Genomic DNA, 16,093 nt, shown 5'->3' with positions numbered 1-16,093 from the left:
AATTGGAATTTGAAATTAAATACATAATACCATTTACACTAAAAAACAAAATAGGTGGCTGGGCACAGTGGCTCATGCCTGTAATCCCAGCACTTTGGGAGGCCAAGGCGGGTGGATCACGAGTTCAGGAGTTTGAGACCAGCCTGGCCAACATAGTGAAACCCCATCTCTATTAAAAATACAAAAATTAGCCAGGTGTAGTGGCATACGCCTGTAGTCCCAGCTACTTGGGAGGCTGAGGCAGAAGAATTGTTTGAACCCGGGAGGTCGAGGTTGTAGTGAGCTAAGACTGCAACATTGCACTCCAGCCTGGGTGACAGAGCGAGACTCCGCCTCAAAAATAAAATAAAACAAAATAGGTATAAATCTCACAAAATTTGTAGAAGATCTATTTGAGGAAAACTATAACACTAATTAAAGAAATCAAAGAAGATCTAAGTAAATAGAGATATTCCATGTTCATGGATAGGAATACTCAATAGTATCAAAATGCCAGTTATTCCCAGCTTGATCAATAGATCCAACACAATTCCAATCCAAATCCTATTTTGTGGATATCAACAAACTGATTCTAAAGTTTACAGGGAGATGCAAAAGTCCCAGAATACTCATCACAATATTGAAGAAGAACAAAATTAGAGTACTGATACTACCCAACTTCAAGACTTAATGTAAAGCTACAGTAATCAAGATAGAGTGATATTGGCCAAAGAATTGACAAGTAAATCAATGGAACACGATAGCCCAGAAATAGACCCAAAAATATGGACAACTATCCTTCAAACATAATTTAAATGTAAAATAAATGATTATAAAATACTAGAAGAAGAAAGGAGAAAATACAGTGAACTTGGATTTGGTAATAAATTTTTAAACACAAAGTTAAAAGTACAATCTATGAAAGAAAAAAATTGGTAAGTTAAACTTCATTAAAATTAAAAATTTCTGCTCACTGAAAGATATTATTAAGAGAAGTAAATGCCAAGTCAAAGACTGGGAGAAAATACTTGAAAAAGACATATCTGATAAAGGATTGGCATCCAAAATACAGAAAGAATTGTTGAAACTCAACAATAAGAAAACAAATAACCCGATTTTAAAAATGGGTGAACGACCTGAACAGACACCTCACTCAAAGATGTTACACAGGTGGAATATAGGCATATGAAAAGATGCTCAGCATCATTTGTGATCAGGGAATTGAAATTAAAACAGCAATGAGGTTCCACTACGCATCTATTAGAACAGCTAAAATCTAAAACACTGACAACACCAAATGCTAACGAGGATATAGAGTATTAGGCACTCTCATTTTCTGCATAATGCATAACGGTACAACCACTTTAGAAAAGTTAGGCAATTGCTTACAAAGTTAAAATTAGTCTTACCATATGATGCCGAAATTGAGCTTCTTGGTATTTACTTTTAAGAGGTAAAAACGGATGTCCACACAAAAACTGACACACAAATGCTTACAGTAGCTTTATTTGCAATTGCCAAAACTTGGAAGTAACAAAGATGCCCTCCCATAGGTGCACAGATAAAAAAAGCTATGGAATATTCATATAATTGAATATTACTTAATCAAGCTATCAAGTTATGAAAAGACAAGGAGGAACCTTGAATTCATATTACTAAGTATAATAGGCCAGTCAGAAAAGGCTACATACAGAATAATTCCAAGTATATGACATTCTGCGAGTCAAAACTACGGAGAGAGTAAAAAGATCAATGATTGCCAGGGGATGGGAGGGAAGGGGCGGAGGGGAAGAGGGATGAATAGGTGAAGCGCAAGGGGATGTTTCAGACAGTGAAACTATTCTATATGATACTGTAATGGTGGATATATGTCATTATACACTTGTCAAATTTGTAGAATGTATAACACAAAGCTAATGCAAACTGGTAGATTTAGATAATAATAATTTAACAATGGTGGTTCATCAGTTGTAACAAATGTGCCACACTGATGCAAGATGTTAATAACAGGGGAAACTATTAGGTGAGGGATGTCACTGAAAGGAGGATACAGGACTCTATGTGTTTGCCATTCAACCTTTCTATAAACCTAAAACTGATCTAAAAAATAAAGTCTATTAACTAAATAAACAAAATCTTTCTAAGCCACTTAAACATTATTTTAATTCTATTCTTCTCTTACTAAAATGTATGAAATTTACACTCTGTCTGATAGTCAAGGCTTCCGTAATCTTCCATTTTACCAGTTCAGGATTACTTTCATTATTTCTATGAGACATTCTCCATTGTAGGAAGATAAAGTAGATGGCTTATGGCCCCCACAAACCATATTCATCCTGAATACTGTGTTTCACTGTTGCCATTCTCTTTATGAAACTCATCTTCCTTCTGCTGATCTAAATGATCCTATTCCTTTAAGACTGGCTTAGGCCGGGCGTCGTGGCTCATACCTATAATCCCAGCACTTTGGGAGACCAAGGCGGACGGATCATGAGGTCAAGAGATCGAGACCAGGCCAGGCGCAGTGGCTCACACCTGTAATCCCAGCACTTTGGGAGTCCGAGGCGGGCGGATCACGAGGTCAGGAGATCGAGACCATCCTGGCTAACACAGTGAAACCCCGTCTCTACTAAAAATACAAAAAATTAGCCGGGCGTGGTTGCAGGCACCTGTAGTCCCAGCTACTCGGGAGGCTGAGGCAGGAGAATGGCGTGAACCTGGGAGGCGGAGCTTGCAGTGAGCCAAGATAGCGCCACTGCACTCTGGCCTGGGTGAAAGAGCGAGACTCCTTCTCAAAAAAAAAAAATTAAAATTAAAATTAAAAAAAAAAAAAAAAAGAGATCGAGCATGCTGGCCAACATGGTGAAAACCCGTCTCTACAAAAAATACAAAAATTAGCTGGGCGTGGTGGCGCAGGCCTGTAATCCTAGCTACTCAGGAGGCTGAGGCAGGAGAACAGCTTGAACCAGGGAGTTGGAGGTTGCAGTGAGCTGAGACTGTGACACCGCACTCTAGCCTGGCAACAATGCGAGACTCCATCAAAAAAAAAAAAAGATTGGTTCAAGATCTCTCTCTCCCATAAAAACATTCCCAAAGACAGTAGCTTTTCCTAACCTTCTTCTCTTATTATAATTATAGCTTATACCAAGAAGTAAAGGCCTATACTATTTTCTCTAATGTGCTCCTTATGGTGTTAATAGGGAATAGTTCTGTCTTCTCAACTAGATGGTAAATTTATTCTGCTTTATATCTTTCAAGTTTTATCCACAACATCTTAGGGATTAAGAGTCTTGTTAATGAAGTAGTTCCTAGGATATTATTTCAGCTTTACTGGTAATCCAAGACCACCTGTATATTAATGACTGTGTCCTCCAAGAACAAACAGGAAATTACATGTTAAGATCAGAAACTCCCTGGTAAAATCAGGACAGTGAAACATCTAAAGCCTCCTTAAGTTACATACTGGCCTTGCACCTTAAAATGTCAACAATATAATATACAATATCATATACTATATATAAAAACATGATACAAGAGATATCAGTAATTCCCATAAAAATATCGTACAATCTAATACACTGATACTAGAAAGAAAGAAAGAGAGAAAGAAACAGAAAAAAAAGAAGTAAAACACGACATACTTTGGGAAGATGAAAAGGCTCTATTAGCATTAATGACATTAGCAAACTGCACGCAGTTGAGCATATAACCTTCTGGCGTCACAAGCTATGTATGATGTGTTTGGTTTCTTGATCATTACTGTCAGTACCCTATGAACCATTCTCATTCAAAGTCAAAGTAAGAGCCTTAATACTGACAGTGGAGAAGAATTGTCTACCAGTTTAGAATCCCTGAATGTTGTACCACTGCTCCAACAGGTTGACAAGTGTGGGAGAATGATTGGTATTTGTATTCCAAAGCATTTGCCATTTGCTGGGCTACAGCAAGTGGGGTGAGAAGGAAAACTTCTGAAATATGAGAGCATATTATGAAATCATTAGACATAGTAATGAACTACTGGGAAATCACGCAATCAGAAACGGTGTGGTCAAGAGCATCATCCCCAAGTCTGACAAGCTCTTGTGACACATCAGTCTCTCAATCACGTAAGAATAGCAATTGTCAATGTATTGCTACAAACATGAAGATTTATAGTAGCAAATTTTAATACAATGTATAGTTAATATAAGCTTTAATTTATTTAGTTTTAAATTCTTAATGAGAAACTTACCTTGCAGAACTTAACTTCTGCCTCTAAATGATGAATATATTGAGACTGGTCATTAATAATAGGAACAAGGTCGTGCATAGTAGGCATATTGGTTTCCTCATGTTCTAATGACCTCTATGACAAAAAATAAATAAATAAATAAATAAATTTTGAAAAGCCAAATTAGGCATGTTTGGATTTAGCAAAGAATCAGTTGTTACCTTCTCCATACTCAATTTTGCACTGATGTGATATAAACATAGAATCGATAACAATGTAGCTTATAGTCTTGATATAGTTTGTATGCTTGTCCCCCCACAAACCTCATGTTGAAATGTAGCCCCCAGCATTGGAGGTGGGGCCTGGTGGGAGGTGTTTAGGTCATGATGAATGAATCCTGGTGCTATCCTCATGATAATGAGTTCTTGCTCTGGGTTTTGGTGAGATCTGGTTGTTTAAAAGAATGTGACACCTCTCACCACATGAAATGCCTGCTCCCCTTTCAACTTCCACCATGACTGAAAGTTTCCTGAGGCCCTCACCAGAATGAGATGCCAGTACCACACTTCCTATACAGCCTGCAGAACCATGAGCTGATTAAACCTCTTTTTAAAATAAATTACCCAGCCTCAGGTATTTATTTTTAGCAACACGAGAATGGACTAATACAAATACTTGCTTCTATCCTATAAATTCCACAAATACACAAGATTCATGGATGTGAATATCATTTTTTTTAAAGATGGATGGTGAAAGTGGTTATAAAAAGCACATATAGTGAATGGAAAAATGCTAGGGTAGCAGTAGTGTAACTGGCTTGGAATAAACTATTTTAACAAATTGGAAAAACAACATTCCATTCAGTAATGCTGAGATACAAGGGACAACTCTCTCCAAGAAACTGCCATGGAAGAGGATTTGCTAGCTAAAACTGCAGCAGCTCCGTGAAGGAGAGATTCTTTAGGAAGCATTTGATGCCAAGCCTGTGTCAATGCGATAAAATTCCATCTCAAAAAGGATACATTAGCGAAATGTAGTTTTTGATTTTTGACTCTAGTATTGAAGGCAATTCAAGTGGATGCTGTTCTGGAGCACAGAACCTCCAAGAGTAGAGCCCTAAAGTAGAGATACACTGCATTGAGGGGTCCAACGAAGAGATTTCAAAAAAACGCTAATGCTATTTTAGCTCTGTAGCATTCCTGGAACTGACTGTTAATGTATAGCTTACCTTATCTTAAAATAGTTTGTAAAATCATATACCCATCACATGATTTTTTTTTTAAAGGATGAGGAAATCAGGAAAAGGGAAAACAAGGGTCAACCAGTTAAACAAAGCCAGAGGAAAGCTTGAAATGAGGCACAGTGTCTGTTTCTCAGCCATTCTCTTTCTCAGCACAGCAGACATTTTAAATGATAATCAAGTACCAGCTATCATGGCAGAATAAAATAAAACAGAGCTTTGCTTTTTGGTATATTTAAGAAATTTAAAAACCAAAGTAACTCTAATTAAATGAATTATCTGTCATGAGTAGAAATCAAACAATTATAATCATCCTCCATTAATAGAAATAGGTACAGAAGGTAGGCAAATATAAATTACTACTATGAGTATACAGGAGGAAGTCAATGTGAAAAATAAAAAGCTCCAGCTAATACTGTATGAAAAATGTTCACATGAAATCATTTGTGTCTATTTTGAAGGGCTTTAGTTTGGATATCTACATTTTAAGACAGTAAGTAATAACTTTTTTTCCATCTCAACAGTGCCTCAGTTTTACTCTCAATATATGCATGTATTTCTAATGTTATACTGGCTATTAAAGTGCATTCTAAGGGTATAATCTTAAAAAGCTAATTATTACTATTATGGTTTATAATTATTACATGTAGCTTGTATACATATAGAATCTAAGTTCCATTCTTTTACACAGCTCCATATAAATAGACTTGTATATTTTAAAGTGCACTCTGTATGTACTAAACTGATTCTCTTAGTGAAGGTCTTCCTGCCTGTCTGGATTCAATAAGCCCCATAATATCACTGCTCAGACTTTAAAAAGCAAATAAGCATGTCTGAGCATTCGACAGATAAAGCAACTTCATCTAGTAGACTTAAAAGCATTCCACCAGCCTGTGCTTAAGAGCATGCTAGAAACCAGATGTCAATAGTAATACATTCATTAAATAATGAGATGTTTTACTAAAATTATAAAATCTATATCTATAAATTTAGAATATGCATATGAAGTACATTTCTCTAAAGTGGGAATTAAGCTTAAAAGTGTGTATCAGCCTGGAATGAAGTGTTCGTATGGGAGTGATATTCTGATATTTCAGTGGTGAGGAAAAGAAAGTGACATGTCTCCATGCTTTTCAGCATATAGGCATTGTATTGAACCATAAAACACATTGAAAATGTGAGGTGGTTACTTGCTGCTATGACATGTTATGTTAGTGTAACACTTCATAGGTTTCTAAGGAATTTTAAGTATGTAATCTTATCTCATTATTCCAAAAACTCTGTGAGACAGGCACAATATCTTAGAGAGTATGTGACAGACCCTAGATAGAACTAAGCCCTTGACTATTATTTTGTCCACTTAAATCTGGTCCAGAGTTCTTTCACTCACATCTATCTCAGCCTTTAGCATATAAAATGCTTTAATCAGAAATAATACACTCTGTCAAAGCAATAACAAACAACTTCAGAAGAAATACAGCACCACTTCTTATATATCATACTATTTTATAACCATATATTTTAACATATAGAAGAACATTACATATTAAAACGTATTATTTTGAGGCCGGGCGCTGTGGTTCACACCTATAATCCTGGCGCTTTGGGAGGCCAAGGCTGATGGATTTCCTGAGGTTCAGAGTTCGAGACCAGCCTAGCCAATATGGTGAAACCCCATCTCTACTAAAAATACAAAAAATTAGCCTGGTGTGGTAGTGCACATCTGTAATCCCAACTACTAGGGAGGCTGAGGCAGGAGAATCGCTTGAACCAGGGAGGCAGAGGTTGTAGTGAGTCGAGATCATGCCACTGCACTCCAGCCTGAGCAACAGAATGAGACTCTGTCTCAAAAAAATTAATTAAAAATAAAATGTATTATTTTGACACTCAAAATTTAAAAAATATTACAAAGGAGGGCTACAATTATAATTAACTTCTAAAAATGATCAACAATAGATATAACCCTCTAAAAAAGAAATTACTAAAATAATGACTTTATCTTTTACATATATTCTCCTGATTTATATAATTTATTATATTATTATATATTATATATTTATATTACATATTTTGCTAACAGTTGCAAAAATGAATTCTCCAAACTATTCTGTTGCTCCCATTTTCCAAGTGAATAATAAATTTAAAAAATCAAGGTTCCCTCTGCCATGGAAATCTATTTTTTCAGCCAAAATCATCAGAGGGAAGAGAATCACTTTTAATGTTTTTCACTATTAGCATGCCATGCTTAAATTTTTTCTGCAACATGTACTATAAAATAACACAGGCCGGGCACAGTGGCTCACGCTTGTAATCCCAGCACTTTGGGAGGCCGAGGCGGGCAGATCACGAGGTCAGGAGATCGAGACCACGGTGAAACCCCGTCTCTACTAAAAAGTACAAAAAATTAGCCGGGCGTGGTGGCGGGCACCTGTAGTCCCAGCTACTCGGAGAGGCTGAGGCAGCAGAATGGCGTGAACCCGGGAGGCGGAGCTTGCAGTGAGCCGAGATCGCGCCACTGCACTCCAGCCTGGGCGACAGAGCGAGACTCCGTCTCAAAAAAAAAAAAAAAAACATAACACAATACAGTAAAACGTAGGAATGCTTTGTCAACTTGGAAAAGTTGATACTTACCAAGGGGGACATTTTTCTTCTTCTTGACGGAGATACTTCACTTTCCTTATCTGCTTGTTGGCGCAACAAATCTTTGAGCTGATTAACTACAGAGCAAAAGCAGAGGGTTTATTAACCTTATTTGAGATCCATGGTTCCTTACCACCCATCCATCCTTCCAACTAATAAAAATTGCTGATATATTATGCATCAAGAATTCTGCTATCAACTGGGGATACAAGACCAACATAAAAAAAAAAAGAATTTCTACCCCTTAAGAGCTAAGAATCTAGCAAGGAAGAGAGAGACACTAATAGATATAAAATAAGTTTGTATGTAGACCTAAAGCTATGCACAGTGCTATAAGAAGAGGAAGAACCTAATTGTGCTTGTTTTCACAGAGAAGATAACACTGCAAGGATGAACAGGAAGGAGTTCACCGAGCAGAAAAGGATAAGAAAAATTCCAATTAGAAGTCACTGCACATGTCAAAGCATAAAAGCATCGAGAGGAGGTTATTATAACTAGAATATGAGTTGTGAGATGGATGATTAGCATGAGAAGTATACAAAGATGAGCCGAAGAGGCAGGTTGGAGCTATCTTAGGAAAACACTGTTATTTTATAACTAAGAATTTTGGACTTTAGCCTATAAGCATTGGGAAGTCAAAGGAAAAAAAGATTAAGCGAGGGAATTAAATTATCTGATTCGTGTTTCAGGAATAACATCATAGCATCAGAATGAAGAATGAATGGAGTTATTATTCTACGGAGTTTAAAAAATTCACTATGCATCATTCAGACTAGGACTGACATTCATACTCACCAGCATGGCTCTGTTGTAATTCGGGCCAGGCTGTCCTGGCATCCTCGTTTCCCACACTGGTGCTAAAAGAAAGATTTGGTGCATCTTCTCCAATAGTGACATCACCTTCTTTCAGGGCACATTTCAGTTGGTGAATGCTTCTACCGGCACGTTCTGCAAGAACAACCTGATGAAAGTTAGGACCAATGAAATCTGGTTGACCAAACGGACACCTGCTCAAGAAGGCAGTTTTTAAAAGTGAAATCATTATTTATCATACTTTATGGAAAAAACGCAGAGTTCTATTTCTAGCTTGCTGAGGGATGTGACAAAGATGGTGAGAGAAGATTAACTTCATGGTTTAGAGGTAGGACTTGATGATCTCTAAGGTCCCTACCACTGTAGCAGTTGATTTCACTACAAATAGCACCACCAGCAAGGAGGATTAAATGACAGAACTCTTCCCACCAGCTCCCATTAAACAGTAACTTGCTAAGGGAAGTGCTCTCCTTCCCATCATGCCTGACTCCTTTACCAACCTGGAGACAGAGGGGGACGAGAGGAGCAGTGCGGAGGTGGGAAGAGCCAGCAAGAGGGACTGCGTGACACCCAGTTCCACAACCTGGGGAAGCCTCATTGTTCCTGGGGACAGGAAATCCCTCCCCCACCAAGAGACATCCGCATGTCTGGCCTAGTTTTGATCAAAATTTGCATAGCTGAAGTGCTTATAGTGGCAGCCCCGGTAGTACAACTCTCCTTATATACTGCTGGCTAACCACACCTCATAGATTCTTGGTTAGTGCAACTGACCACCCCTAGAACACACAAAAACTGTCTAAAATGAAGTATTTTTAAGATATATTACTGCGATAGTTCATCTCTAAAAATAGCTTCCGAGGGGTTGCAGTGAGCCGAGATGACACCACTGCACTCCAGCCTGGCAATAGAGTGAGACAGTTTCAAAAAAAAAAAAAAAAAAAAAAAAAAAAAAAGCCTCCAAGGAACCCAGCCTCATTCCCTTGTTCTCTTCTAATCTGAAACTGACTGGGCCTGTAATCTGCATTAACCAATAGAATGCAATAAAAGTTATACCATGTCAGACCCAAGCCTCATCTTTAAAAGGACTGGCAGCTTCTGCTTCCTCTTGGAATGTTTGCTTTTGGGAGCCCTAAGCCGCTATGTAAGATATCTGGCCACCCTGCTGGAGAGACCTGTGAAGAGCATACGTGGAGAGGAAGAGAGAGGCCCTGAGACCTCACGAAGAAAGAGAAAAGCCCTCCCCGCACTGTACCCCGCTGCCCCACTCTGACAGCCCAGTCTTCCAGAGGACTCCAGCACCAGAGGCCCTCTAACTGCAATGGCATGAAAGAGACCTGACTCACTACCAATCATGTATGAAAATATATTTATAAACATATATTCTGTAGGACCTTGAAAAACAGTTTCCATTTTCTCCAAGTGCACTGATTTCAAAGTTTGGAACAGAAACAAAAGCAATGTTAGTACTTAATAGAAAAAAAAAATCTCTATGTTATACAATATCTAACACAGTTTCTTACAGCAACTCATTTTCTACTTTGATAAAAGAAAACATGTATTTCAGGTTAGGGTTCGACAATGAAATTCTATTACTCAACTACACAAGAGACACAGTTAATTTATCACCATATTTTTCTCCATACCAATCCTATGTCCACACAGATCTTTCTTTGAAATGAATTTGGCGCTGATTACTAATGAAAACTGGCCTCCTCTGACTCATCATGAGTTTAAGGAAGTTCAGATAAGACGCATTCCTGGTTTTGGGAATATATGAAACTGTGATAGTTTTACAATAACTTAGTATTAGAAAATAGAGTAGAAAAGAGTTTTGGTAATGGAAAAGAAAAATCAAAGTGTTACATGATAAGCAATTCAGTTCATGGAGCTTTAGATTTATACCCTTAAATCCACGAATAAAACACTTATCTTTACTGAATCTATTAGAAAGGAATAAGACAGTTTAACTAACATAAAAATGTATTCCCGGTAAAAAGTATTGCACTGTTGGTGATTACGGAAGAAACAGGAGCGTGGCGTGACCATTAGGAAGCAAAAGAAAACAAGGAACTATGCAACCATGAAGCGAACCCTTAGTCTCAGGGATCAGAGGCTTAAAGAAAAGGATAGATTAAAACCTAAAGAGAAGGAAAAGAAGGATCCCAGCACGTTAAAGGAAAGAGAAGCTCCCCAACACCCTTCCTGCTTATTTTGCCAATATAATACACAGCTGGGCCCACCTTACCACATCCTCGTTGATACCAACTTTACCAACTTTTCCATAAAAGCCAAATTGGACTTAGTGCAGTCAGTGATGGACTGTCTGTATGTCAAGTGTATCCCTTGTAATAACTGATTGTGTAATGGCTGAAATTGAGAAACTGGGGCAGAAGTATAACAGTGGCTCTAAAGATCGCCAAGGATCCAAGATTTGAACGATTACCATGCACACACACAGCAACCTATGCACATGACTGCTTAGTACAGAGAGTAACTCAGCCTAAGTGTGTATAAGTGTTACATTGTGCCCACAGTTGACCGGGACTTTTTTTTTTTTTCTTGAGAGGGAATCTCGCTCTGTCACCCAGGCTGGAGTGCAGTGGCGCAGTCTCGGCTCACCGCAACCTCCACCTCTTGGGTTCAAGCGATTCTCCTGCCTCAGCCTCCCGAGTAACTGGGATTACAGGCACCTGTCACCACGCCCGGCTAATTCTGTATTTTTTTTGGTAGAGATGGGGTTTCTCCATGTTGGTCAGGCTGGTCTCAAACTCCCAACCTCAGGTGAAATCTGCCCGTCTCAGCCTCCAAAAGTGTTGGGATTACAGGCGTAAGCCACCACGCCCGGTGACCGGGACCTTAAAACAAGAATCCGTAAGATTCCTGGAATTCCTATCATGTATATTTCTTTTCTTTTCTTTCTTTTTTTTTTTTTTTTTTTGTAAGATGGAGTCTCACTCTGTCGCCCAGGCTGGAGTGCAGTGGCGCGATCTCCACTCACTACAACCTCCGCCTCCCAGGTTCACACCATTCTCCTGCCTCAGCCTCCCGAGAAACTGGGCCTACAGTTACGCGCCACCATGCCCAGCTAATTTTTGTACTTTTAGTAGAGACAGGGTTTCACCGTGTTAGCAAGGATGGTCTCAATCTCCTGACCTTGTGATCCGCCTGCCTCGGCCTCCCAAAGTGCTGGGGTTACAGGCGTGAGCCAATGCGTCCAGCCTTTTTTTTTTTTTTTTTTTTTGAGACGAAGTTGCACTCTTGTTGCCCAGGCTGGAGTGCAAGTAGTGCAGTCTCAGCTCACTGTGGCCTCTGCCTCCAGGGTTCAGATGGTTCTCCTTCCTCAGCCTCCTGAGTGGCTGGGATTCCAGGCATATGCCACAGTGCCCAGCTAATTTTTTTTTTTTGTATTTATAGTAGAGACAAATACTTTTGTATTTTTAGTACAGAAAAATACACCTCGGCCTCCCAAAGTGCTGGGATTGCAGGCATGAGCCACCGTGCCTGGCCTACTCACTTTTTGATGCTGTTTTGAAATTGATATTTTGTCTCATAAAAATTTTAGTCCAGGCACAGTGGCTCACGTCTGTGGTCCCGGGACTTTGGGAGGCTAAGGTGGGCGGATCACCTGGGGTCAAGAGTTCAAGACCAGCCTGGACAACATGACAAAACCCCATCTGTACTAAAAATACAAAAAAGGTTGGCCGGGTGTGGTGTTGTGCACCTGTGGTCCTGGCTGCTGGGGAGGCTGAGGCAACAGAGTTGCTTGAAGCCAGCGGGTGGAGGTTGCAGTGAGCCGAGATTACACCACTGCATTCCAGGCTGGGTGACAGAGTGAGACTGTCTCATAAAAAAGAAAGAAAAAGAAAAAAAAAAAAAATTCAGTAATGGTCAAAGGGTACAAAATCTCAGACAGGAAGAATATGTTTTATACCTTTTTTGAGTTCTATTGTACAGTGTGGTGCATATACTTAATAACGGAGTATTACACATTTCAAAATTGATGTTCTGCTCACAGAAATGTATTGGAAGTATTGGATATGTTAACTAGCTTCATTTAATTATTCCACATTGCATCCACAATTTATGACATCACTTCGTAACCCATACATTTATACAATTATAAATTGTCAATTTACAATAAAAAATTTTTGTTGCATTTTTAAAAAAGAAATGTATTCCATGGAGCTTTCAATGACTTCACCTCTAAGGCAAGGGATAATTATTTATTTATACCTAGTCTGAGTAAAAGCTAATAAACTATATTAGGAAAAAAATATGGAAAGAATTTGCATAGTTAAAAGCCTCTGTAGGCAGAGTTCTTTCAGCAGATTACAAGAAGGGCAGGATTTTTTTTTTTTTTTTTTTTTTGAGACAAAGTCTCCCTGTTGTCCCCAGGCTGGAGTGCAATGGCGTGATCTTGGCTCACTGTAACCTCCGCCTCCCAGGTTCAAGCGTTTTTCCTGCCTCAGCCTCCCGAGTAGCTGGGATTACAGGCACGTGCCACCACACCCAGCTAATTTTTGTATTTTTAGTAGAGACGGGGTTTCACCGTGTTGGCCAGGCTGGTCTCGAACTCCTGACCTCAGGTGATCCACCCACCTTGGCCTCCCAAAGTGCTGGGATTATAGGAGTGAGCCACCATGCCCGGCCTAGGGCAGGATTTTAAGAGCACTTTTCATTTCTTTTCTAATGTTCCTGTTTAATCTTTTAGAATTTATAACATTCAAAGACTACATGTTGAATTGCACTATGAACATAATATTATGTGAAATAATGAGCTATTGAATTCAACAACTATCCCAAAGAAAAGTGATACACAAGGCTTTAGGGTTTGTTTGTTTGCAACTACTGACTTCAGAGTTACTAGGGTCAGAGAGGAAAAGCAGGAATTTGCAACAACTGCGCCCTAAAACTAAAACTACAGAGTTGACATTTTAAAGTCATTTTAACGCTACGTTTCAAAACATGCTAAGTGCTTTTCAAATACATAACAAAGCAGCATAATTACATACTGTAACAGATAAACACAGTTAATGTGAAGAAGAACAACACTCAGATGATTCAGGACAGATGAAATCCCATGGCTCTTCAACTGGAGCCATTGCAGCTGAAGCCCCCATCATCCGCATTAAGAGCACTACTCCCCAGATGCAGTTATCTGCTCCTTACATTTAAGGAAACCAGATTTGACAGAGGGTTCCAGTTATCGTTTCCTATCCAGCTGCTAATGGGACACAGCTTTATCTGTTTCTAACCAAGAGAGAGAACACACTCATTTCCTCTTCTCTCCTGAGAGGACCAGTAAGGGTATTTCACAATGAATGCATCCTGATTTCCCCAGCACCAAGCAGGAAGTGACTATAAACTTAACTATGACTACACACACAAATAGGACCCCTGAGTCCTACAGATCACATGAACATAAGTGCAAGTAAATAATATTTCTGCTAATGCACTATCCAAACATCAATCAGTACAACGAGCACTTAGAAGGTAACTGAGCTAATGGCTGCTGGCTAATTTCAGTCTGTCTTGTCCATTTTCTTTGTTTTTTTTTTTTTTGAGATGGAGTTTTCGCCCTTGTTGCCCAGGCTGGAGTGCAATGGCGCAATCTCGGCTCACTGCAACCTCCGCCTCCCAGGTTCAAGCGATTCTCCTGCCTCAGCCTCCTAAGTAGCTGGGATTACAGGCATGCACCATCACACCCGGGTAATTTTGTATTTTTGGTAGAGACAGGGTTTCTCCGTGTTGGTCAGGCTGGTCTCAAACCCCCGACCTCAGGTGATCCGTCCGCCTCAGCCTCCCAAAGTGCTGGGATGACAGGCGTGAGCCACACTGCCTGGCCTGTCTGTTCATTTTCTTAGTAGAGTTTCCCTACTTTCTATGTTCTAACTCTTAGTTCACCATTGGGTCTCTCTTCATCAAGATGTTTTTGAACAAAATGCAAGTACGTCTCAGTCTAGGAAGAATCACCACTTATATACACACTGTGAATTATTAATTTCTTCATTCTCCATCTGTCCTGGGAGATGTGAAAAAGAATTGCCCTGGTGACAGGGAGGTGGGGACCACTCCCTGCAAAGCGCCCAGCTGTCTCAGAGAAAATATGCAATGAACCATTCCCCCCTAGGCCAAGACACGAGATGCACTGCAGCTTCCAGCACAAGCTTCGATTAGGGCAGACACGCAGAAAAATGAAACCACAGTGAGATAAGAAATACATATGTCTGTCCACACTTGACTGGGCCTCAGCCTAGTTCAGAAGATTGCTGTCACTGTTTACTAGGCGACCAGCAGGAAGCACTACAAAGATATAAACAGCAGAATCGAAAAATCAGACAAAGCCAGCTTTGTGAAAGGCAATTACAATTGTGAAAGAGATTACAAGTACTATGTAGAATACTTTTTTGTTTAAATCTCAAAGAAAATACTATCCTAAGACTCTAATAACTGAAAACATGCTAAAGTGGTTGGCGCCAGGAGTAAAAGATAATCTGATAAAGAATGTAAACATCTTAAGAAAGAAAACATAGACTAAAAATAAAGGGATGGAGGAAGATCTATCAAGCAAATGAAAAACAAAAAAAAGGCAGGGGTTGCAATCCTAGTCTCTGATAAAATAGACTTTAAACCAACAAAGATCAAAAGAGACAAAGAAGGCCATTACATAATGGTAAAGGGATCAATTCAACAAGAAGAGCTAACTATCCTAAATATATATGCACCCAATACAGGAGCACCCAGATTCATAAAGGAAGTCCTGAGTGACCTACAAAGGGACTTAAACTCCCACACAATAATAATGGGAGATTTTAACGCCCCACTGTCAACATTAGACAGATCAACAAGACAGAAAGTTAACAAAGATATCCAGGAATTGAACTCAGCTCTGCACCAAGTGGACCTAATAGACATCTACAGAACTCTCCACCCCAAATCAACAGAATATACATTTTTTTCAGCACCACACCACACCTATTCCAAAATTGACCACATAGTTGGAAGTAAAGCTCTCCTCAGCAAATGTAAAAGAACAGAAATTATAACAAACTGTCTCTCAGACCACAGTGCAATCAAACTAGAACTCAGGAGTAAGAAATTCACTAAAAACCGCTCAACTACATGGAAACTGAACAACCTGCTCCTGAATGACTATTGGGTACGTAATGAAATGAAGGCAGAAATAAAGATGTTCTTTGAAACCAATGAGA

The 16,093-nt window shown here is 39.2% G+C and overlaps 1 protein-coding gene and 1 pseudogene across 6 annotated transcripts in view; one reads left to right on the top strand and one right to left on the bottom strand.

Annotated features, from left to right (window-relative positions):
• The window catches only part of SDCCAG8 (SHH signaling and ciliogenesis regulator SDCCAG8), a 251,048-nt gene that overhangs the window by 225,610 nt on the left and 9,345 nt on the right, over positions 1 to 16,093 (bottom strand). For 4 of the 6 annotated variants that reach the window (XM_058430700.1, XM_058430698.1, XM_058430701.1 and 1 more), the window contains exons 2-4: positions 8,865 to 9,030; positions 8,061 to 8,146; positions 4,211 to 4,324 (exon numbers count right to left, since the gene is read on the bottom strand). In XM_058430700.1, the coding sequence (XP_058286683.1) occupies positions 4,211 to 4,324; positions 8,061 to 8,146; positions 8,865 to 9,030 (366 nt within the window). The remainder of the gene's footprint in view (positions 1 to 4,210; positions 4,325 to 8,060; positions 8,147 to 8,864; positions 9,031 to 16,093) is intronic. The other 2 variants (XM_032137418.2, XM_058430699.1) reach the window with 1 other exon arrangement.
• On the top strand, positions 10,933 to 13,651 carry LOC116457942 (rRNA-processing protein FCF1 homolog; annotated as a pseudogene).

This window comes from Hylobates moloch, unplaced genomic scaffold, assembly GCF_009828535.3.
Source record: "Hylobates moloch isolate HMO894 unplaced genomic scaffold, HMol_V3 SCAFFOLD_18, whole genome shotgun sequence".
NCBI lineage: Eukaryota > Metazoa > Chordata > Mammalia > Primates > Hylobatidae > Hylobates > Hylobates moloch.
This window is presented reverse-complemented; position numbering and strand designations above follow the sequence as displayed.